Raw genomic sequence first — 26998 nt, forward strand, 5'->3', positions numbered from 1 at the left:
ATTTTCATTGCCCCTCACCACGTTTCTTCATTGTTTCTTTTATCTTATGAATAATTCATCACAACAGAGTGCCAAAAATGTCACCATTCTACAGCATAACCTGGGTTCTGATCTGAATCTGATGTTCAGTACCAGAACGAGTAGTGGCAGGTTAGTGACAGTGCTCATTCTCTTTGTAAGCTAAATATTTTCCTGGCTCTGGAGGGTCAGCATCCCTTGAAATCCAATAACACTAATAAGAGACCCAGGGAAATTCTATATCTATCTGTATATTTATATATCAAATATAAACACATGCCTAACTGAAGCTTTATCAATTTTCATTAAACATTTAACTTAAAATTTATAAAATAAAAATATGTTCTTTTTGGGGAAACTAAAATAACTTAATGACTCCATATACAGAAGTTCAAATGAAATTAGTCACAATTCTTAGTAAATATAGTAGTGATTACAGTATAAACGGTGGGCAGCCATGACGTTAAACTATTGGGTTCTACTACTAAATATAACCTATTAAGCAACAGGAATGGTTTGTCTGCATAAAACTACTGGGATAAACAAAAAATAAGCAAAACAGTTAAAAAAAAAAAAATACAGATTTATATTATTCAAAAAAAAAAAAAAAATATAGGAAGAAAACTTTAAAAGCAATAATTCACAGTCATGGAAAGAGATCTTGTAAAGGAACTTCCATTATTATATAGGTATATTGTTGCTGTTCTGCATGTTCAGCACTAGATGGCGTCTGTGTACACTTTGTGGAAGCTTGTTGTTAACCATACGTGTCCATATTACAATTAACAGAGAGGTTTTGCATGGAATCTGTCTGCTTGAATGAACATCCAACACAACTACTAGTTGGGCATAAATACTGAAACACTGGCTAAATGTCTGGTTGGCAATATTGTAAAAACATTTTTGCACTAAATTAAAGAATTGTGAAAGTGTAATTAAAACTCCGAGAGTGAGAGAGTGAGAGAGAGAGAGAGAGAGAGAGAGAGCGTGTGTGTGTGTGTGTGTGTGTGTGTGTGTGTGTGTGTGTGTGTGTGTGTACTCCTGAATGATAACACTTCTATGATATGAAGATACCATTTAAATATTACTCAGTTCTAGATTCATACCACAAGGTTCTTAACAAAACTTTTACATATGTAAAAAGATGATATAACATTTATTTTGCTAAAACATAACTCTTGTCTTGGAATCTTGACCACACTTTATGGAAAATGTGGGTATACACTTCTTTCAGTGTCATCTTACAGGAAAAGCTGCAATTTCTTCCTATAGGGGTTGAATAACATAATAGCCTAATAATACACATCTGCTAATTCTAATAGTTTGCACTTGTGACAAGATCTGTTACAAATCCTCACACATCTTACGTACCTGCACAAAATAACATTGTAATATTGTTATTGTCAGAATTTTAGTAATAAATTTTGTGTCTGACACAAAGATTAGAGATTAAATGTATCTTAGAATATTAGAATAATATTCTAAGATACATGTGGTTAAAGCGTACCTAAACTCAGACAATCCTTAGACAACCTTTTTAAATTACAAAATTCTGTTTGTTAGTGTTTTTTCTTTTTGTGCAACACCCCCTTGAATGAGCACAGACCCTCCTGGCATACCTACGTCACGCATCCCGGGAGGCTCTGGGTGTTCCTTCTACGCATGCCCGAGCATCACAGGCATGCACAGAAGAACCCCTTTCATCACTGCATGAGCAGTGAGATCAGCAAGTTGTTTGCCCCTACTTTACCCAATCTACGTCGAGTGACTTAGGAAGAAAAATCCAGAAGAGAAGATGGCGGCGCTTGGTGCACCGGCCCAAAGACGGATAACGGGACAATGGAAAAAACCTTCCAACGGATCGACTGCTCTGCGGGATTGAAGGCAAGTGGGATTTTTTTTTGGGTAGTTTTTTTTTTTTTGGGTAGTTTTGGGTTTACTTTCTCTTCAATGCAGAAGGGGACAGGATAATGTCTCTTCTACAAACTGTACTTACTTGCCTGCCTGTTCACTACCCAGCTGTTGGATTTTGCTCAGCTCCACAGGTCAGTGTTGTGTGTCAGGGAAAATCCAACAACCCTGACTTCCCTTGTGTGTGTCTAGAATTAATTCCCTGACACCTGTAATGGCCAAAGATCATCCTAAAAAAAAAAAGAAGGAAGATGGTGGTGCCCTATGATGGAACAGATTGAGTATTGCGGGTTTAGTTCCCCTTTAATATGGGCCTTTAACCCAAATTAATAAACCTTTGGCCAATGATCTCACAATATCAGATACTAAAGATCGTACTGCTATACTACACACTATATTTTCTTGAGTAACAGGTACATAAAATATAGTAAGATTTGTTGAAATCATGGTTTCCTAATTTTGAACAAGCCTAAATAACCCCCCTAGCGTTAATCCGGAGTGTGACTCGGGGGGTTTAGTGAGACACATCTTCTCCCTCCTATCACCAGCCACGGAATGCAGAGACGATCTCAGGGGTTCCCCAGTGACGTTGGTGCAGGCAGTAGGAGTGGTGGGAAATTCAAATAATTTTGTATTGGATTCAATACAAAATAGCTGTATTGAGTCCCAATACAAAGAAATCATATATATATATATATAGATATATATATATATATATATATATACATATATACACACACACACACACATATATATATGCGCTACTGTATAAGTTACATTACATGTATCACTTTTTTTTAGGTTTATTATTAAATTTATTAAATATTGCACATATTTCGGTGAGTTGTGGCCTACAATGTAAAATAAATTTCCATGCAAAAAATATGTACCGCTTTTAGTGTGGAAATACAGACAGAATTAGACCACTAGGGGGGTTAAACTGTGAATGAATGAAAACAATTATGTTTACCAACCTGGTGATGGTATAGTGGATTCTTCAAAGCCATCATCATCCACACCTTCATCTCCAATGCCAGAAGCCAAAGAGCCTTCCGGAGCAGAGGAGTCAGGAGTGCTGGGTCTACTGACAGAATCGCCCTCACTATTGGATCCATAGCGGTCATTATGAGTAAGCGAACCACTTTCACTTAAACTTCTACGTTCTTTCCGGTGAACTCTTGAATGTAGCACCATCTGGTGATATGTTCGGAAGATTTTCCCACATTCAAAGCATTCAGTGGATTTGTTCTGAGAAGCCCTGCGACTCTGTCGTGAAGGTGGCCTAAATTCCAGCTCATTAGGGGATTCAACTGCATTTTCTTCAGGCTGAGCACTGCTGCTGCTTTTCTCTGTGCGACTTCCATTGGTGCAATTCCGTTTCTTTGGATTGCTGGCATTGGTGCTTTCCTGCTCCCGTTTACGTTTCTCCTGGTTGACCTGAATGTATTCACCTTTATCTCTGTCATAACACACGTCTGCATCAGCCAAGGCTTCATCCCATCCCAAATATTTCACATATTCTGTCGGCTCAGCAACTTTACCCTTTGTGGCCAGTTGCCAAGCTTGATAGCTATTGATTGGATCGAGTTCAGGAACTCGTTTCCCTAGTTGCGTATCTGTGCATTCCAGTGTATCTTGTACAGGCCGTATCTTTAGATAGTTCAAGAAATGTAGCTTTGATCCAGGCCCATCTGAACTGGCATCTTGCAAATCAATTTTTTGTGCTACTTTGTCTTCATTGGAAGCTTCGGTTTTGCAGTGGACTAAATTGTGTGCATTTAGACTTTCTGAGTTTGTGAATACGTTTCCACATTTTGTACAAACTTCATACAGGGATAAGCCAGTCACTATGGTCTCTTCTTGAACAACATCATTAATAGTGGCTACTGGATCCGTATCAGATTTGGGTTTGTTTTTGTTCCCAGGTTTGGGACCATGAGATTTCATATGATTTTTCAGAAACCAGGGCTCTTTAAATCTTCTTCCACATATATGGCAACCATGGTCAAATGATCCTCTATGTTTTTTCATGTGAGCTTTAAGAAACCAAGCCTGGCCAAAAGCTTGGCCACAAATTTCACAGGGAAATTCACCAGAGTTAGAATCATTTTTCCCATTTTCTGCAAGTCCTTCTCTGTTTAATGGAACTGCTGTTGTGATATGATCTTTCTCAATATGATTCAACAAAGTCTCCTCTCTCAAAGTCATGTAACTACAAAACTTGCATTTATACGGTTTGTGAACTTGTAGAAGATGCTGGTCTAGCTCTTTTTTTCTGTCATATTTGTTTTTACAAAACATGCATTGGTAGTCACCAGGCTTATCATCATCAGCAGCAGTCTCCGCGTTTTCTAACTGCATTGATCCATTAAGAATGTTGTTGCAAGCAGATGTGCTTTTAGTTGGGCTTGCACACACACCCATACCTTCAGAAGCCCCAAGTTCTCCATGTGACTCTCCCAGTTCCACATCCTGGACCTGGCCAAGAGTACCAGTCCTGTGTGTTCGTAAATGTATCTTCAGATTTCCCTTCTGGGCAGCTCTATGGTCACAGTATGGGCATTTATATGGCTTTTCACCTGTGTGCTTTCGCATGTGCTGTGAAAGGGAGCTCTGGAAAGGGAAGCTCTTCCCACAAATGACGCAACTAAAGCATGTGGGTCGGTCATCTTCGGCATCATTTTTACTTGACTTAGCAGCAGATTCACGTAGTTCCATATCAAACGGTTTCCTTCTTTCCATTACCAATGGAACATGAGGCAGAGGGACAAAAACCAGTTAAGGAACTCTTGGCTGTGGGAGCTGTATACTCGGCCTTGTGCTATTTGTTCAGCATAGCGTCCAGACAGATCTTCGAGAATGTATGTCAAAGATGGCTGCCATCATAAACCTATAGAAAAACAAAAAGGGGAGAATCCAAACATTACTCGTCAATCATAAACATACACAGCCTAAATCAACTTAAAATTAGCAATATCTAATTAACATAGATTTTGCTGGAGCAATTTCTCAACGGACAAACCCAAACCTCTAATCCTCAAACCTTAAACCCTGAACAAATGGATTCTTGCATTACTGTTTTGCACACATCACACATCCTCCAACAGTGATGTTTACATTTCAGTTAATTAGTCTATCATTCCAATATGCAGCATGGAAAGATACAAATACCGAAATATGAAAGAGTACTGAAAGGTAAAAGAACTATGGAATTGTCCAGATTCCTGAATTCCTACGGCAAAAACTGGGAACACTAAATTTGTTGTGTTGCTCCCACATACAGCTTTGTCTTACCCAGCTCAGAAAAATTTCTGGCGAGCACTGGGAAGATTCAATTCAAACTGTATGGAAAGCAGCAATACTACTTGATACCACTAATTTCCCTTCATTAACAAATATATTTACAGATTGATCTTGTAATTATTGCCTAAAAGTGGCACACATAAGGGAAGATATTCTGTTTTTTAGGTCTTCTTACCAGTTTTAGAAAAGAGGAGCTACCTGCAGCCTGTTATGGGAGTCAATTTCTGATTGGGGTAACTCAGACTAGCAATAACCTATGACTTGGAAGGTTATCACAAGCCCCAAGGACAATGCATCATCAATAAACTTACTGTGCGTGGAATAATGGCTATCAATAAATTTGTTTTTGTTTTTTCCCCCCATTGTAAAAAGTTCCTGAATTGTATTTGGTATCAGGGGACATGCAATCACCTATAGAGCAGAACAGGGATAGAGAGGAACATGAATGGGACCCAGTGAGGTGTGCACATGCAAATGGACTAACTAATAGCAGAACAGATTAAGTAAATGGATGACTTTATCAGACTGCCTCCGTTCTTTCATTGCCCAATCAGACAGCTAAGAGTGGGGCAAGAACACTACGGTATTCCATATCAGTGTTCTCCTCTACCCCTTTTAGCTGGGCCCATCACCTGGCACTTTTCAGTAACCACACAGCTGTTTTTGGGCGATTACTGAAGAACTGGATAACAATCACAGGGGCTGCCACCCGCCTACAATTTCTTCCCACTCGGCTTAAAAAATTTCTGGATTCAACAAAACTGCATATCTATAACTGATGTGATCTACTAGGATAAGTTATATAATGGGGCTGTGTACATTTTAAGATAGAATAGCCAGAACTACAAGAACCTTTGTGGGTAAACAAGCTCCAATAAAGGTTTTCCATGGCAGCAGACACAGCTCTCTGTAAAATGATAAAGAACAAAGTGCTGCAGTTTGTCAAGCTAGCTTTTGCACAGGGCATTTTACAACCAAAATGTGAATATTGTTATCCAAATATGTTTTGTGGCTCATCTACAGCTTACTCAATGCATCTGTTGATGCTAATGAAGAAAAGCCCATTCTTATTAGAATCAACACATGCAGTATAAACAATTACCAGTTTATAATTCAGAGTCCTAAATTGCCGCATGAAATGATGCATTCAGTATTGGAAGAGTATGTACCATTGATGACACAACCTCAGGGCTTCTGCTACTGTCAGGCTAATCAATAATCCATTATGAACAAAATACATGTCTACTCTCATACCAAGAAACACATAAAAGGAATCTCTATATACACTAATGCAAGGCAAACAAATGGAAATGTAGATAGCGCTGTAACTGACACGGTTTTAAAAGCTATGGTTTAGTTTTTGTTTTCTACCACATGAACATCTGTATAACACTTATATACTGTTCCAATTTACTAAAAGTACAAAATTAGCATTTCAGAAATCACCAACAAATAGTTTTACATTTTAAAAGAGTTTTACAAGAGCTTATAGAAATGCAATGTTATCTGACCTAAACTTTATTCTGCCTTCAAGATTTACTATATTACATATAAGCATATTACAGGTGTTTACCTAGTCTTCTACATGTACAGCAATATTATACAACCATATGCCCCATACTGAGGGAGTAGTAAGAAACCAAATGGTAATATTTCCCAAATTCTTTGGGAGAAAATTCACTAAATATTTAATTCTGTAAAGTTTTTTTTCACAACAATCTGATTTATTTAAAAATGGTCATTACATTTTTTTTTACTCTGGTAAACAGTTCATGTTCATCCACTTTCCTTGCATATCTGAAGGAAAAGAGCAGCTTTTAGCCAAGATACTGAAAACAAGTATTAGTAAATACAGGAACTCTGTGTCTTTTGTTACGTACAAGATAATTTGCTCTGGGAAGAGTGTGTATAAATGGAGGGTAGTTGGGGGAATTGGTCCTTTCTATTGAAACAAACAGCTTCCACAGTAAATATGTGCAACCAATCACAATAGTTTGCCAAACTGAAGCTAATGCTCATCAAAAAGGCAAGGGTAATGTTGAGGGTAGGCAAGCTAGGGTGTAGCATACCTCCTGATTTGCAGTATTGTCTTCACCTATAAGATGGTAGAGGTAAGAATATTATGTTCCTGTATCCCTAAGTAAAAAGTTCCATGCGCCACTAGAAGGGAAGACGAATTATATAGAAAATTGGAGATTTTATCATTGAAAAGGGAAGGCTTGGGGCACATGCACGGGGCTCATGAATGGCAGCTAGCTAGGCGAGCTCCGTACCCAGGACTTTATTAGCCTCTTACAGCGGACGTTGACCTTGACAGACAATCTGATACCTTGACTGCTCGGACGTCCTCCGAAAGACGATGGTCTGCTTGGACACGAGTAATTGGGCGAAAAAGGAAAGTTTGCAGCCTAAAAATGTTACAAGCTTGTCACTGAGTAATACACTAAAATGAACAGGACAGAAGAAAAAAAAATAGGGCTGTACATCCCAATTGTATTGCCGTGTGCCAAGGGTAATAGGGTGCATGGTGTGAAGTGCTGAGTAACAGTATGCATGACATACAAGGATAACAACATTGTTGTGAACTGTACTTTTAGGAACATTGTTTGGTGAAGTACAACAAACATATTGGGTGTTTGGTAGAGGGTGCTGAAAAATATCTGCCTGGCCACAGGTGACCAAATATATTTAATTCATAGTTTCCTGAAAGTGTCAACATCATGGAAAGGTATTTGTGGACAAAGCCTCACCTATTTTTTTTTTTTTTTTTTAACTTTCACTATATGGCTAAAGGGGGCATATTATATTTAAAAAAAAAAAAAAATACTCCTGGAATCCTGGTATGTTCTGAAGCAAAGTTTCAACAATTCTATCCTCATGGACCTACCACTGTTATTCGATTACTTACTCAACTCTTGCAGTTACAGAAATGTAAAATAAAAGTTCACATACCCAAGCCCCTAGGAATTCAATGCTTTTAGGGTAATTCAAGAATATGTACCCATTGGGTGGCTGCATTTTTTTGTTATACAATTTATACATGGAAAACATCTTTCAAGGTACTCACACTCACAATGCCTAATAAATGGCGGGAAAAATTAAAAATAAATCGGCCACGTTCAAAAATAGCCAATCAAAAAGATGAGAAGTGAGAAATTCCTTGTATATTGCAGTATGTTAACATGTTTTATGTCACTTATTAAATATATACTGCATCCACACCTTTTAGGATTTAAGTAAACCTAAAAATCAGATTTATACTACTTTTTCCATAAAAGTGTTAAAATGCAGGTTACTATAATATTTAGATCTGAATAGGCCCTTCAAACAAACACTAAAGTTGTTTTTTCTTACATAGGGGACCATAAAAGAATAAAAATATTTAAATAATACATTTGAGCTTTTTTTACTGTAGAAACTATTCAAAAAAAAAAATCATCAATAAATCAAATAAATCATCAACAAATCAAAATATCAATTTGTCACTAGCAAATAAAATCCTGTCATGTAAAAAATAAATAAATTTTAAAAATGATATATTACTTGGTATAAGTAGATTACACACTGCTGAATGCCATACAAAGAGGAATTAGGAAGGGTCGCTCAGTGGAATTTAACAAATAAATAAAATATCTTGTATAGGATAGTCGGTGTATTTGTATTTACTGTGATCTAACTGTAATTGAAATACTTCTTGAATACTAAATTATCACATAAAAGGAAAGCGAGACCCTAGTGGAGGGTAAGTAATATCACAGTGCTTTATTATATTAGGGAGGTAGAATCCAAAGCAACGATCCATAAAACGCTGTTAAACATTACCAAACAAAAACAGAACTGTGGATAAAAGCACAATTACCTGACTGATGCAGCTGCTGTATTACTGCCAGCTGTTCAATATATAAATATTACACCCACCGCTCACTGCAATTCTACTGTACAGGAAAAGTGTCTTGTGCATGGAAACAATGGGGTATTAACATAAATCAGTAAAAGGTGGCAGTTCTGCTTATAGAGCAGTGTGATAGCAGTATCCACTATGCTGTGCACAGAAGCCACACGCTTTCCAGGTATTCCAAAATACAGCACTAAATGTGACCTAGATATTACTGGTGACGGAATCTACCTGCACTGACTGCATTGTGCATGAGCAGCTTACAGACAAAGACCTAAATCGGTGCAGTTACACACAGAACAATCCATGACAAACATATTATGTAACTTCATTTTAATCCTACCTTGTTTGTTTTTGCCTGTGATTAGAATGCAGGTTGGATGGGCTGAAATAGCAGCTAGGCGTCATCAAGAAAGAGCTTGCAACATGTTTCAAAATTGAGTCTAAGCATCTCTTTAATGCTCGGAGGTCATGCCCTACAGTGCTAATAACTAAAGACCAATAAATTGGTGGGGAAAGGTAACATTAAGTAACATCAATATAAAAAATTCTATTGGTCAAAGACATAATTTAGGTCAGATATGTTTTTGTGCTGCCTTCACGTCTATGTAACAATGTAGTTTGTTTTCCTGAGTTCGTCTAACAATGGATGCTTCAGACAAAGGGAAGGAATTTCCCTAGTGCCAAACATTTCTTAGATACCTAGAAAAAATATAGATGTTTTAGCTTGTTGAGAAGACTGCTGCTTATAATGGTATACAGCAGAGCAATATATAAACAGCGTTAATCATGGCTTGTTGCTAATGCACTCCCCAACACAAACAGAATCCCTTGTCTCCTGGTAAATTTGTTCAGTATTAATGTTGTGAGCAGATTTGCCTTGTATTGCTAGGAGACAGATAAGGATTTTAGAAGACAGTTACTCCTTTGGACACATCTGTAAGCCATGTGAATATACAGGATAGGCTAAGCAGCACTGCTACTAGATACAACAAGAAAAGAGATTTAAAAAACAAAAAATAAATTATATTAGTGCTTTAAAAAAAAGTGACATTTATACAATGTTACTTAACCTCATATCAGTTAAATGGTTTGATGGGAATTTGATTTGTCCTCACCAACATCATGTACTTATAACAGTCAGTTTAAAATGCCCCAAAATTTATGACAACTCAAAGTGGGGAAAAATCTATAGTGCTATATGAATAGCGCAGCTCTGTTTTTCAGTTTTAGGCATTACTTTCTTTTTCTGCCCTTTCTAGTACAACCATATTTATAGATATAGGAAATTTAAAAGGGATTTTTCTCCTTCCCAAAAATTAAATAAATTTATGCTAGTAGTTGTATGTATGCAAAATCACCTATGTTCTTCTGTGCAGTTATAACTGCTGTGAAGACAGCCAGAATATTTGATACCATTTCAGAACCGTAATGGCTTTTTAAAAGCTCCCTTAAGGGTAAGTCACTGCAGTGTTTTTTAATTCCCTGTTTATAGGTGCAGATTGCTGTTCTCTGCACCAGTAAGGGGATAACCCAGTGACCCAGGAGAATGTGGGCCCTGCAGCTTTCAGAACTGGCCTGAATACTCTATTGAAAAAAAAAGCCTAACCGTGCCCGTAGGCACCACACAGGGAGGGGGAATGATTTAACAGGGAGTCTGAGTCTGGAGTTGCACTTTACAGGAAACCAGAGCTAGCACCTACCCTTTCTGAAGATATTGGTCGCATGGCTGTCATACTGATCCAATGGTTTTATTATGCTGAATTAACAACCAGGAACTAATCAGCACGTTTGCTAATCAGCTGTTCTGATTGTACGCCTACATACTTATACCAGGTTCAAGAGACAAAAGTTGCAGTCTGACAGCAAGAAACTAACATTTACAGCATTTCAGTCATTTCTTAATACTCATCACATGTTCAATTTTTTTTTTTACTTTTCCCTCACAATCTATTTTTCTGGCATCTTTAACAACCATTCTAGTGACAATAGTCATCAGGATAGGGAGGGTACAAGACCCCCAATAACCTGTCAGGGGTTTTAACCTGTTCTGATTATCCAAAACCCAGAAGTAGAATTGGGTAGTTACCTGTACTACTTGGCCTAAAACAATGAACAGCGACACAATTTACCAGCTAGTAGGATCATAATAAGCCTCAGCTTCTGCAGCAGATTTACACAGTCATTTCTGGCAATGAAACATATGTAATTACAGATCTAAAGGTTATCAATCACAGACCAGGGGAACAAGTTAGGCCAGTCAAAAATGCTTTTGCGCAAATTGAAACCAAGTTAATGATCTGCAAAAAGTCAGTTATTTGGATGAATGTACAAAGTTTAAGAAATGTGCTAGAAAGCTAGAATAGAAAGCGTGTGTTATTTTTATATTATATAAAATATACACACACACGCCACTTAATGAACAACAAATCTAATCACATGGGAGCCACTCTGCATTTAAGCATGTATACATTATCAAGACAATGTTTAAATCAAACATCAATATAGGGAAGAAATGCAATTTAAGTATCTTTGAACATGGCATGGTTGTTGGTGTCAGACAGGCTGCTCTCAGTTATCTCCGAAACTACTAATCTAATGGGATTTTCATGCACAATCATCTCTAGGGTTTACAGAAAATGATCCAAAAAAAAAACACAGAAAAATATCCAGTGAGTGTCATTTCTTTGGGCAAAAAAATAAAACTTATTGATGCCAGCAGCCAGATAAGAATGTCCAGACCGATTTATGGTAACAGAAAGGAAGCTGTTACTTACATAGCCACGGTATGAAAAAGAGCATCTCCAGCAGCAGGGGACCATACCGGGTGACACTCCTGTCAGCAAAGAACAGGCACATGAGGCTACAATCTGCACAGGCTCCCAAAATTGGACAAGAGAAGATGGGAAAAAAATTATCTGTCCGATGAGTCGATTTCTGAATTGGATGTTAACATAAAAAGAATGGATCCATCCTGCCTTGAATCAACAGTTCAGGCTGGTGGTGTTTTGATATTTTTTGGTACACTTCAGGCCCCTAGATACCAACTGCACATCTTCTAAATGCCACAGCCTAGTTTAGTATTGTTGCTGACCACAGTAATCCCTTTATGGCTGTATTTTACCCATCTTCTGGTGGCTACTTTTAGCAGATGACACGCCATATCACACAGCTCAAATCATTTACAACTGGTTTCTTAAACATGAAATGACTTCCCTGTACTCATATGGCCTCCACAGTCACTAAATCTCTATCTAATAGAGCAACTTTGTTTGGGATGTGGTAAATGGGAGATTTGTGTAAGGATGTGGCTATGAATAAAAAATATATATACATACATATACATGCACGCATTGCATAGTAAGCATTACTAAGCCCGAACACACCTGCAGAGAATGACTAAGACATCTTTTGGCAACTAAAAGCAGAAAGCTGCTCTGCTAATTTACGGTTTAACAAGGTCTCCTTAATTCAGCAGGCCCTGATTCTACCATACAAGTAAATCCAGTTACACAACAAATAAGCATGGATTACTTAATGACCCTGTGATTGAATACAAGATGCCTGGAAACTTTATTTTTCAAAAACCATTATTGAGGGAGAAATGAGGAGGGGAGGGGGGATGCCAGAAGAACAGACACCCATTAATACCAATGCAACCTTGCCATCTGTTTTACAGAAATGGATTTGGTTTAATTTAATTAAAGAAAAGCAAACTGTAAATTAACTAAACCATAGTAACCTTGCTCTGTATACTTTCCATACATACCACGCAGATCCTGCAATAGATCAATCTTCATCTAAACATTGATTGGGCAAGTCAGGAAAAGCCCAGTTGATAGTTTGAGCACAGCACCCCAGTAAGATAAAACTTCTTTCAAAGTGTGTAACCAGTTTATTTTTCTGTTTTTTTCTTTCATTCATTCATTTCATTAGAGAAAAAAAAAATTATCCCCCAGAGATCCAAATTTGGGATGAAACGATTGCACATTGATGATAAATAAAAGCATATGGTCAGCCTACTATACAGACACCAGCCTGAATAGCTAATTAGTGTGGCCTCACTGAAAGCATCACCTGGATGCACAGGTAGAATATTATTTTATGACTTGAGTTGTTTTTTCTTCAAGTGTTCCTCATGTTAACAGATTTGATACAGTAGATATCTATATATAACATTTTCCTTCCCTTAGCAAGGTAGGGAGGTACCTCTTTTTTAACTTCTGACATTTACCTATTTAAGAGAAGGATAAGTTGCTGAGTAACTTCTACAGTAAATTTAGCCAGATTGCTTCAGGCTAAAATGGATGATCAACACAATCAGAAGGCTAAAAAACTGTAGCCCTTTTAGTGGTAGAATGAAACCCCTTGTGTCTTGCTTAGTGACTTTTAATCGGAGTGGGGGATCCCTTCCAAAGAAATAAAAACTTGTTTGTCAGATTGGTTAAAATTTAGATCAAATCATGTAAAGCTACAAATTAATGCCATTGGTTCAAGTACTGCAAACCAGCCATTAATCAATGCATTTACTGGGCTGTTAGATGTGCAAATTGTAAAAGCGGGGTCCCCAGTGCTTGTTTATTGGCACAGAGAAATTCTGACGACAGCTTTGCCAATAACGTTTAGTTGTGAAAGTTGAACAACACCTTTCTATAACACATTATATAGTAATAGTATCTAGGGTGTGGTAGTATCTGAACTGGTACAATTTTTGCTGACTTTGATTCCAGGTACACAATAATGGTTTTGGACATCCCTGCTAGTAATGAGATTGCTAAATTGCATAGAAAGAAAGAGAAGGGAGTAAGTATGTTCCACCTTTGACCACTCCAATACTTATATATCAAATTTAAAGTAATTTAGAAAATATTAAAGATTACATTTAGGGATTCTGATGCGTAAACAGAATTATTACAAATTAAATGTTAGGCACAAGTTAGTGGATAAAACATAACCATGCACACATGCAAAAAAAAAAATCCAGGAACATACTTTAACATGCTCAAATTCTAAATCAAACAATGTGATTTGTTTTAAACTTCTATGACAAGCTGCAACTCCAGGCTATATAGAAGACTGGCCCTTGGGAGCAGAGGCCAATGGCTAGTATAGCCCAAAAGTTGAAATATACACGCAGAAGTAAGTTGGTGCTTATCAACATTATCAGCAGAACCAAATGTGAAAACGTTTTAAAAATTTGTTTTACTTTTACCTGTCTATTCAGATCCCTATAATATTTCGGCAACAATATTTTTGTAACAATGCAAAAACTGAATGTAGTGCAGTTTATATTTTCTTCACCTTCTGAATCCTACTAGAAGACACTTCCTGTTCTAGAATAAGAAAGTCTCACCTATGGAGGAGGAAAGAAAATCTATCTTATAGAACACATGATAAAAAATGGCAGTTTAGCTAGTTGATGTGGGCACACCATATACTTCATTTCCTCTGCATGCATGATGTTGAGAACAAATTCTGAACAAAACAAAAAGAAACCAACCTTGAGCAGAAGTTTGTGTGATCGCTTTGTCCATTGCAACACTACCAATGTGCTGGATCCAAGGACCCACGTCTGTGAATGGGAGTGAAAGAATCACTGCAAGCCTGAAACTCCTAAAATAAAAGAAAGGAAAAAAAATTAAAGCAAAATGCCTGAAATCTTTTTACACTACAAAAACAGTGTTCTCAGTTGTTTATTTATAATGACCAGCCTTGATGACTAAAATATATATATATATATATATATATATATATATATATATATATATATATATAAATATATATATTTTCATTCCATACACATAATGCATACAAACAAAATAGAAATCAAATTCTACAGGGATACTAAAAATAGAGACGTATAAAAGGAGAGTGCCTAATAAACAAGATAAATATAAATGTAAAATGATTGAACAGTCTGCAGTATACACAGGTCTCTGTATCTCCACATACATAAATTCCATGCTTCTAATGACAACACAGCATACACAAAGGAATTATATATACACATGATTCATACAGGCAAAATAAAGGAAAATGAAACCTGTGGATTTATTATGTTGGGCAGCACAGCTTAAATGTGAAACAACCATACAGATCAGGTTCCATTGCCTTTTAGGGCGTATGCATGCCAAATATATTTAAAGCATCAAGTCTTCTCATAGTGTTATAAACAGAAAAGATTCAGACACATTAAATGCTCAGCATATCTTTATCACACTGCAGTTGTTCTTTTTTCTCTATTAAATAATGGGAGGCTGAAACAACACTCTTTTTAATCCGCATACATGTGTAGCCACCATGAACATCAGGCTCATTCTGCTTGTATATAGTTAAAAATAACTAAATGACATCCATAAGTTTTACAATTGATTGGACTCCACGTAATTATTGCTTTTCAGCACTAAATCCCCTGGAGGAGGAAAAAAGCAGCTGCCACGGATCAAGATGCACTAAAGAGCTATAGAGGAAAAGGTTTGCAGAGAATGTATTTCTGCAAGTTGCACATGAATGTGAAATGTCTGCTAACATGAGCATTCCTATTACAGGTTAAGCCTGCAATTTGGGGAAGACAGGCTGATCATTCTGTATATTTAACTCTGTATTAAAATAATGGCATACGTGCCACATCTAAAGACAAGAAAAGCTCAAAAGAGTAAATATTGGGCTGTTAAAAAGTATATCCACTGCTTTTATGAAATGATGATGAAGTTATTTATTACATCATACATGCAGAAAGCCAATTTTACTTCCCACACTGCTAAGTATGGGCTCCTGCAAATGTGTATGTTCTACTATGTCTCCGTGAATTTCTTGCCAAAACCTCACTTTCCATTTTGGTCAGGGAAGGGAACAAATAGATTCTCAAGCTTTTTTTTCTTTTTTTGGTGTCCCTTTCCTGTATTGGTGACAACACAGGCAGTAATAAAAAGCCTACAAAGTTTTTAGCACCTACTAATATGTTGTTTTATTGCCACAAGACTGTTAGACCCAATACAAAACAGGAGGAATTTCATTTTCGATCCCATTAAAAGACAGAATCTGCAGTACATTTAACAAATGGCTTGTGATTTTTGGGTTTTTGATCAGACGTGTTGTTAAATATTGATCAAAATTATAGTTTTTATTTTATGTGTGATCATTTGTACACACAAACAGAAGCACCATATCCCTGCCCAACAATCTGAAGGGCAAAATATCATTCATGTGTGCCCCACTTCTGGATTTCTGATCAATTGATTAACAAATGAGCAATCTATCAGATAGGAAAGAACTTACAAACACTGAGGAATACAACAATGGGCGGGGAAGCCACAAGACCTCTTCCTTGCTATAATTAAGTGTACTGAAGGTCAAAGCAGAGCTCTTGGAGCACATACAAGGCCATAGGGGCACTGCTTTTTAAAACCGATAAATACTGCAGCACCTTACAATTGGTCCCAGACTCCTATTTAACCTTTGTTTTGTTTTTCTACAGATTAATAAAGTCTAACTGAGAACTTTGTAGATAACAAGGAAAATGTGTAGACTGATTGATTGTAATAACGAACTCAGAATGCATCCATGGAAATGGTTTTGCCCAATAGTCAGAATGTTAGTAAACAAACTGGGTTAAGCCGTTATGTTTTCCTTTAGGTTTTAAATAAAGTTTTGCATTTACAGAAGTGTGGGGGGAAGTTTGAGCCATCTCCAACAGATGGAACATATGATTAAACAAACAAGCCAAACCTATGGCCTTCAAACTTCGGGAACTGAGCTGAAAGCTTTCCAAGTGGACTGAAGGCCATCTGCTACTGCTAATTGTATTGAAACAATCTGAACCACATTTCTTGGCAGATTACATACTTAAAAGAAACACTTATGATAGTTACAAAGTAGTGGGAAAAGAAAAAAATAAAAAGGGCATAAAGAAAAATTAAGGTTAACATGTTTTCCTGCCCTGGGCTATGACAGATGCATGTGGTCTAATAAGATTTTACATTTGTATTAGCAAAAACTGAAAAGATAGCCAAGCGACTACTGTGGAGAACGTCATTATAGGAGACAAATCACTGGATGGAGATATACACAGATCTTGCTTAGGTAACAGTAGTACGTTTTAAACCTTAAAAAAAAAAAGTGCAAATACAGTTCACTTAAATCTTATATGTGGGTACACATAGAGCCAATAGAAAGCTCAGAAGTTAGGACCAAGCTCAGAAGTTAGGACCAAGCTCAGCTTTTCCATAAAACGACAATCACTCATGCATTTTTTGACTGGATTTAAATTGCCTTAGTTTGCAACAAATGTATTTCAATATAAACTGGAAATTACAAAAGCCATGAAAATTTTAACTTTTAATTCCCTTCCCCTTTTTATACATAGCTGTCATATTAATGTGCTAAAATGGGCATGGCTGTATAGATGAATATATAAAGCCAAAACTAAACTGGCATTATTGTCTCTTGGGAAAAAATTATTTTTATTTTGGCGTTTTCATTTGATGTCCAAAGGGCAAAGAAGTTCTAAAGAATAAAAAGTTTTAACCATCCCCTGCTCTATTAAATCAAAAACAAAAGACATTTACATATGCATAAACCCAGATATTTCCCCAAATAAGCATATCACCGTTGTAAAAACAATCAAACTAAAATTATCAGTGAAGCAGGTTTATAGTTTGTATTATGAAGAAGCTTCAGCGGCCATATAGCCTCTTTCTTAGGATAAATAGATTTAAGATGTGCAATATAAACAAAGGTTCAGTCTTGAAGAAGTATGGAACATAATTCCATTGTTCTGCCTCCTCCATATGGTATTGAGCACAGACTAGCAAATTAACAAAGACAGGATAGAAAAACATTATAACTAATCCGCACTGAAACGGATTACAGAATCGCCAGCAGAATCACCAACCCAAAACTCATCACAAGGGAAATGCAAGTACAGCATTAATCATTTTAAAACTAAAAGACTGAGGAGTGACTGAGTGAACATATTGAATGTATGTAAATCCTAATCTTCAAATATGAAACACCATGCAACATACATTTATATACAAGCATAATAATTCATAATAATACAGGCCTATCATAGGTCTTTTGAGAAGCTGTGTGTTACAAATATTATTAGATATGGTACATTTAAATATGTTGTCCTTTTCAATAGTCCAGGACAGTATAGAAAACAAAGGTCAGAATATGACAACTTGCTTTAAACAACTAAAGAAAAATATTTCCCTGTCCTTGAACCAAAGCCATAGCACGGAGAGCAACTGCAATCCTCGCCCACATTTAGACAGTACTCTGATACTACTTACTAGAATAGTACTCCATTCTACATTTTTCTAGAAAATCAACTTTCTGTGCATTACTGACAACCTCTAACTACACTCATTACCCAGAAGGTTATAAGAAACATTGCAATGACTGCAAGCAATGCTGTATCAATACAGGTACTTGCTCGAGTACCCAGATCATAAATCAGTCTTGTACAAACCAAAACAATATGTGAATATATTTTATAAATAAGCTGTGGCACACTGCAATATAAAAGGTTAACTTAGTATTTTACACATTCAGAGAGTAAATGTGAATATATAACCATTAAAAGGAAATTACTGTGGGACTGGGTATTTAGTCATCAAAAGACTATAGACAACAGATCATTGGTTTGAGGCTACTGTGCCCATTATCTACCTAAACTTTGAAAAATATGGATTAGATACCATGAATTCATTATTACTTTATTTAATTTTTCCCAACAATAATGCCTTAAATAGCAAAAATGACATGGAAAAAAGAATGCTCCATACCAAAAAAAAAATCCCACACTAGTCCTGTGGGACACTGCCCTTGATAAAGCCCATGCACGACTACTAGGTTTTACATTTACAATTAGGCTTCCTTTGAATATTAGCTACATAGACAAACTGGGCCCATTAAAACCAGTGAAAAGTTTTATGTACACAGTGCAGTAATACAAACCATTCCGATCTTACTGGAGTCAAAGCAGCAAAGTGATGAATAGCTAAGGCTAAGGAGTGGATCAGCTAGAGCTGGGTATGTAGGGCTGTTTATGTAGGTACAAAATTAGTAAGGCAGAAGAAAACGCGTGCACACACAATAATCAAGTTCATCCTATTCTTAAAGATTGAAGTGGTGATTATCAACAGCCAAGCAAAACAAATCCCTGTGAGACAGCTGCCAACTTAGCCCCCTGTCAGGCACCATAAATGGCAATCAGGTTAATTCCCAGGATCAATCACGCATCTGACGAAGAGCTGGCTATACAATTTCTTGCATGTTATGCAATTTTCATTCCAGTTAATATGTTAGCTAATGGTTCTACAGACACATTTTAAAATAAAACAATGTTAGTAAACCATCAAACGTGTATGTGCCCCTATTTAGAAGCAGCCAAGGGACTAATGTACACTCCTAAAGATATATAATAATATATATAAAACCTTTAGCTGAAGCATAACAACTAGCGCCTAAAGCAAACCACACAGCCTGTATATATAAACCCGTGGAAATGTAACATCAACATGTAAAAGACTCGGAGCCTACATTCATCTTGAGTCTAGAAAAAGGGCAAGACAAAGTTATAATTTGAGGTACACAGAAGCCCAGAGTGCCAAGGGAGAAATCCAAACATGGCATTACTATTATTACTACCAAACAAACCTCCTCAAGATTCACATGCTAGTTAGTAGCAGGTTACATTGGCTCGACACGTCTATATTTTACTCCAAATTTATTTTTAAAAAACTTCAGGCAGAGATAAAGAGAGCAGTTATTGAAGTTATATATTATTTCAGTCTCCTGGAATCCCTGGCACAGCAGAAGCCCCTCCTGCCTGGACATTTGCTGACAGTGAACATACTGAAAGCCAGGAGAACAGAGGAGAGGCCTTTTTAATGTATTGTTGCTGCTTCAATGACTTAATCATTAGCCTGAGGGTGATTTGAGCAAGAATTTTAACTAATGCTTTAGCAGGTAATACCGTTCCCATATTATGTATTTCAGCTGCGTGTTATTAGTAATAAAGGAGTTGGTCGGAAAATACTTTACTATTACCACTATGCAGCAACACAATAAAAATAGATTATATATGGCTTTCTTCTGATATTATTGTATGTGAGTACCAAAAGTTTCCAAGCTGTTCTGCCCTTCCAAATACAGAGTGGGCTCTAATGATGCTGCTGTCACGTCTCTGTGAAAGGAAAGACAGGGATCAGTAAACCTGTAGACATAGGGAGCAATGGTGATTCCCATAATGGCTTATTTTAGTAATTCTTGTCTGGGGTTCTACTTTAGGCTGCATTTCCGAAGAAACCAGCCAGAAACTGAATGTTTGGTGAACATCAAATTTAACGTGTATCTCAGAGCAAAGCATTTATGTTTGGAAAGCAATGGGGAAGAGTTGGACATGTCAAGTTTTTTATTTTTTTATTTTTTTTTTTGCAGTCTGTATGCCTATTATGAGGAGATTCCCCTCTCTATTTGTACTGTTGATCACAGTCACTTAAAAAGAAAGTGGGGCGAGATCTAAGTGGAGAGAATTTAACATTTAAAAAGTGTCCCCTTAACAAAATGTGAAGGGAAGTTTTCTAATACGGAACCTATTACAGAGATGACTTTTGAAGTGTGGAATGTCGTCCTGCTATAGAAGATTTCCACCAACTTCCTGTACTAAATATCTCCAATGAAAGGAAACATCCCAAATGGTACACAGACCGTACCAAATCAAACTGCAAGATTTAGCCCTTCCTAAAGCCCTTAAAAAACACACACACAAGTTTTGGCAATAAATGGTCTACGTATAGTGAAATCTTGCTATTATTTGTGCCATTATTTGTACTCATTCAGGTTCATTGTCTGACTATAAAGACCCCATAGAGGATAACCTGTCCACTGCCTTAGCTCAGATGTGGTAACTGACACTCCATCAACATTACCAATCTTCTATGTAAAATTGTTGGTATTAGGATTTCAAGTTATTATATTGTTGGTTGAACATTATGCTCAGGAAGGTGACTGGATAGTCTTCTATGTGGCCTTATAGCTTAAAACTTCTTTCTCAGGTAGGTGCTGGGCAAACCTCCCAGGTCCCCCAAACTGGCAGAATGGCTGCAGATGAAAGAAGCTGGAATGTTGTGCCCCCCTTTCAGATTTGCCCAGGGTACTATGTTGTCTAAAACCATTCCCTGTTTACAAGAAGAATACCAAATACTAATATAATAATATTTTTTTTTTTTGGAAAGGCAAGACTGCATGAATATAATAAATGCAAGGATGATATCCAGGATTACAGAACACCACACGACTCCGTATACCCTTACATTTTTTTCCTTTTAATTAAAAAATACAGGCAGTCCTGCCTTACAAAAGAAAGTTTTGTAAGTTTGTTCTTAAGATGAGCATGCATGTCAGCTGGAACAGGTACTTTATTAAATGCAATTATGCCTGTCTTAACATATTTTTAGCTGCATGTAAATGCTTATATTTCAGTACATCCTTACACAATCATGGTAGAAAATGGTGGACTTGTTGGAGAGGATGGGACTGGTATTAGAGAGACAGGTTTTTAATTTTTTGCTGCTTAAGTCACTTTCCTAAAGAATGCGTCAAGAAAGGTTTACTTTTTCCTATCATAAATAGCCCTATAGCATCTCAAGTTTTCAGTAACTGTATGGTAAACTTTGGTGAACCTCACCATACCAGGATCTTGGTCCCCTAACTTTGCATTTCTGCTTCAATGCGTATGATGTATATTACAGTGGTCTCTGTGAAGGGGCACCCCTTGTCCACAACACATTTCGGCAGCAGATGTTCTGAACAGAAACTGTGTGGACAATTGCGTGCCTGGAACCCAGTGACCCCCGGCTGTACAGCCTCTATTTGTAAGTACGAGTTGTATTTAGGTCAGACATTTGTACCTCAAGAATTGCCTGTACTACTATTCTTGCAGGTCCTTTTTTCTCAGTTTTACTAGATCAACTGAAGACATTGGTGGACAAAACACAGAGTTACAAACGTCACTGATGTGTGGAAATACAGTTCTGCTTTTAAAAAAAAAATATGTTTTATCAAAATTTCAATGAACTTCTGTAGTACATATAAGATGCAGTGGAACAGAACACCAAACTCCAAGCCACATCTCTGATGATTAGTGAAGCATCTACAGGAACCCTGTGTAGATTGTTAAGCCTTGTTTGTTCCACCTATTAGGCACTATGTTTAAAAAAAATGGAGCAAAGTAAAATTCAGGTGTTGCCCATAGGAACTAAAAGTGTTTTACCAAATTTAAAGTCTGGCTTTTAAAGAGCCAAAGAATGGCAATTCAATTTGAGGCAGGAAATAACAGCCATCTAGTGGAAAATGTTCAACATTTTGCAAAAAAACAAAAAAGGATTGAAGGCTTTAATCAGTGCTTTAATCTTAATCTTACAGCACTGATTGTAATGTATAATCAATAACTTAGCAGGAACTAAACAAACTTCAGCAGAGCAGAAGGCTACTAAATGCCTGCTAAAGACGTTGAAGCTAGAGACCAAGCACAAAGCACTCAATCACCACTCAAGATTATTAATCAATAGACCAAGCCTAGAGCTGAAGGGAGTTTACAGCCCAATAACACTTCCCCATTTCAGTGCACTGCTTTAAGTTTAAGCTAAAATGCACAGGGAGAAGAAAAAGAAAAACAGTATTGGACTCATTGACAAATGGGTTATTGAATTAAGAAAAAAATGACTAATCACAATGAATTTCAGTTGTCCATTTACAAATACCTTTTAGGGTCAAACATCACATTAAAAGGTGAAAAGTCTTTGGCTACCATAGGTACACTGTGCCACCTCAATCAAATGCACTTAGATGTTAGACACCCATATTAAGCAGCAGACAGCACACATTCACAAGGATGTTGTCCTTGCACAATTTATTATTTCACAGTTTTTATGGTGATCATTTTTAAGCTTAAACAGCAGAGGTGATTAATGGACAAATTATCTGTAAAGAGGGCCTAAACTATCTAATAAATGGCTCTAGTATAAGTATACACTTTGTCCTTTAGGTAAAATACTTCTCATTATTGAACACTACATGAGGATTTGCACCACTTGAAATTTCCTATATTAAACTTATTATATAATATGCCCTTATAAGATGTCCCTGCCATCCAAGCATTAAAACCAACGTGTGTTAAGTTGTAAAATAGTTTCCCTGGACCCCCTCTGCAAGCTGAAAACACCACAAGTCAAAGGACAACTTTGTGCTCAGAAAGTGGAGCCATGAATTGTAATGCAGTAGTGAAACGTGATGGGAAACCCTCCTGCCACTCATCAGAATCAGCTTGCTTGCAGAGTTCTCTGCAAGAAAGGTATCTGCTCCACAAAACTTTCCACAACACCTTCACTCGCAGGAGGCGCGAATAAGATCAAAATATTTCCTGTACATTGTTGAAGGGTCCCTGAACAAAGGAAACAAGAAGCCTAACAATACAGCGATTATGTGACTTCTTTAATGATGTTCTAGGTGCTGATAGAGCAATGCTCATGTAAGAAGAAACCAGGTCATTTCCTTGAACCATGCAACTATTGCAGCAGTATCACTGCTATGTATGACTTTCTGAAAAGCCTTCAGCCATATGTTAATTACTCTGAATTTAGGTTATGATCTTGGACACAATAAATGCCATTTCTTCATAACTAAACTTATAATGAACTGTCGAATATGCATTCATACATCTATGTATTCACAGGTATCAGGATATTACAATTTCCACAGTGGGGAAGTGGAATTGTAAATGGTTAATCCCTTGGTTTTCTAACATAAAAGCTGTTTGGGACTTGGTTTCAGGTCTGAAAAAATATAAATGAAAAAATATAAAATATTGATTTTTAATTACCACCTGTCCAATTTAATTTCTACAACAAATAAATTCTGCAAGCACTTCAAGTGTAAAGATAAAATCTTAATTTGGACAAATAAATATATATATATATATATATATATATATATATATATATATATATATATATATATATATATATATATTATAGCTAAGCTCCAAATAGAAGTAAATCCAGACACTGATTACAACCTTGCTCTACTTTATCACCAAGCAGCAAATCGAGATATTACAGGAATGCTTTATATCTGTTTAGTAAGTAATCAATAACGAAACTATACACAACCACAACCAGCCCTTAGAAATGCATCCAAAAAAAACACCAAATTTTGTGAAACCTCTACTTGTACCAGTGGGTCAGTAACTGGTAAAACTTTTTACTGTTGGTAAAGAAGGTAAAAGAAGAATTACCCAAAGTGCTTAGGAATATATTTCTACTCTTCTAAACACCACATTGAAGAAGAAGTCTAAGAACATGTCATCTTAGTTTTAAAAGGAAAATCTTGTTTACAATTTTCAATTCAAACTTTCAGTGTAAACTATGATAAAACAAAGCCTATGAATATAAAGCCTATGAAAATCCACACAACGTAATGGTGAAGATGAATGACCATGAACGTTGCACGATGGAGTACAGTGATTTTTGGAACCATCAAAACAAATCGCATCCTTTATAGATCTCGTTCCCTGTCCTCTCCCAGCACTTTTAGTTGGAAAGGAAGGAGAGAAAATCTCAGAAGGATTAACATGCTGGCTGACATTCTGTACATTCCACAGCAATAACTTGTTATGCTGAAAGACTATGTAATACAAAAAGTAGGATCATCTCAACAAAAAAGAGATCTTTTATAAAAATGCATGTTTTGAGCCCTGTTTTCTCCATCTCTTTCTATGGCTAAAGCAGACTTAAAATAGTTGATCAAGTAAGAAAGCCTTGATATTGCACCAACCTACAGACAGGAAATGTATTAAATACTTTAACATGATGATTTCTAACATTTCATGGACATCTGAAGAATGTTACACAATACCCTAGAGCTCCTGTTTTGTTACTGGGTTTCTACTAGTTGCTGGCTATAAATTACTGATGTACACAAATGCGGGTTTTTTAAGGTTGTTTTAGTGTGCAGAAAGCTTTATCTTCTTCAGAGCCTAAATAAAGTTAAGTATTAGAAGTCTGCTGAAGCCAGCACAGAAAAAATTTTGCAATGTGCATAACAACCCTTACACTGCAAGAAAATATTGTATTTTCATATTCAGTGTATTTCATACGTTAGAGGCTTAAAAGTGACTTGGTAAAAAGTGTTCACAATCGAGCATAAGGAAGATATCCAAGTCATCCCAAAAGCTTGCTTCTTTAATAAAAACACATAGCCAAGAAATTGGTATAATATATAGATTTTTGTAAATCTCTGCACCTAAATTTGTGTAACATTTTGAGTCTGAACTTTAGTAGGGGTAAAATAGGGGTAAAAAAGTGGGTGTGTGTGTGTGGTGGTGGGGGGGNGGCAAAAGAAAAATAAGAAAGATTGTAATAATAGCATGTTTATTCTTTTTGGCAACTAACCTTTTCCCCTCATTAAAATAGCATTTCTTTCCCCAGCAAAATACTGTCAGTCCACACCAAACACCGTATTCCAAAACCTTCTTACTTTTACACAACTTTTAAGCACTTTGTATTTCATTCTGGTGGCAACAAATTTACTTTAAATTCAATTCCTTGTAAAAACAACTATGCTCAGTATTCATTTTGAAAAGGACGGTCCTTTCACAGAACGCTGTGAACATCAGCTTCCATACTGGGCTCCATATTAGCAGCTGCTCAACTTCATATCAACAGCTGCCCCCCTAGAGATTGACAATAGTGGAAGCACAATGGAGCCTTAAAACCATGTAACTAAACTCTGCAGCTATCCAGTTAACCTTTTGATGGTGAAGACTCTCATTAACTAGACCATGGAGTATTTCTCAAACTATAAAACTACTTAAATAAAACATAGCAGTGAAAAGAAAAATGTGAACATTTGCTAGTCTTGGGTTAGATATATAACCCTTTGAAATAATTTGAGGGGGAAAAAACAGGTCTCTCGCAGAAGCTAATAGGTACAATTATCAGTAAATGGTTTTTAACTGAAAAGTCTGCAAGAACCTCCTGTGCAGGCATGGTGAAATACTGTCACTGCTGAACTCACTTTCTGAAATGTTCTACCCACCTGGTGGTTACACAACTAACATTTTACTGCTTTCCTTCTGTAGCCTTCTACTACTATTACTTTTTCAAGGAAACTCAATTAAAAGCTTTGCCCTTCTTCACCCTCAAATAAAATTCTTAAATATAAAGACTGAAGTAGACACTTATTGTTATACTTTTGTGGTAAACTGCGATTTTTCTTCCAAGTTGGCAAGTGTTTAAAAGTGATTTTTATAGATGGCAGAGACTCCTAAAGTAGACATCTACTATGTAATCCATCTATCTGACAAACTAATAATTTGTTGTAAACTAAAATCTTATAAATTACACACATTTGAAGAAGTCATCAGTTACTTAGGGTCAGTCTAAAGTTTCAATCAGACAAAGCAAAGCAGAAGGTAGCTAGTTACTAATTTACTTTATGTTTAGATAACCCTCAGTGCTCTAAAAATCATTTGTTCTATTTGTATAACATATGTTTTATTCTGGATGTCAACAATCTTAAACATTTGCAAAAAAGTTAGAGAATGTTGGCACAAAACCATTCTTTTCCCCTGTACAGTATTAAAAACAGCCTGCCAATTAACCAGCACCTAGGCTGGGTTTAGCATTGCATTTTTTTTCTTTCATCATATACAGACAGAAGTTGTCAGTATATCACCACGCAATTTAGGATAAAAAAAACAATGATTCTATTTGTAGCTTTGACAACAATCTGGGCCATGCATCTTATGTCTGCAAGCATTTTACCCTACTAAAAGTTTAAATACTGAGGGGGGGGGGGGGG

General features: G+C 36.5%; 1 protein-coding gene across 3 annotated transcripts in view; it reads right to left on the reverse strand.

Annotated features, from left to right (window-relative positions):
- Positions 1-26998, reverse strand: part of ZNF516 (zinc finger protein 516) — a 64510-nt gene that overhangs the window by 14074 nt on the left and 23438 nt on the right. For all 3 annotated transcript variants that reach the window (XM_072411529.1, XM_072411528.1, XM_072411530.1), the window contains exons 2-3: positions 14628-14740; positions 2904-4819 (exon numbers count right to left, since the gene is read on the reverse strand). In XM_072411529.1, coding sequence (XP_072267630.1) covers positions 2904-4671 — 1768 coding nt within the window. In that variant the 5' untranslated portion in view covers positions 4672-4819; positions 14628-14740. The remainder of the gene's footprint in view (positions 1-2903; positions 4820-14627; positions 14741-26998) is intronic.

The sequence above is a fragment of the Pyxicephalus adspersus genome, chromosome 5, assembly GCF_032062135.1.
Source record: "Pyxicephalus adspersus chromosome 5, UCB_Pads_2.0, whole genome shotgun sequence".
NCBI lineage: Eukaryota > Metazoa > Chordata > Amphibia > Anura > Pyxicephalidae > Pyxicephalus > Pyxicephalus adspersus.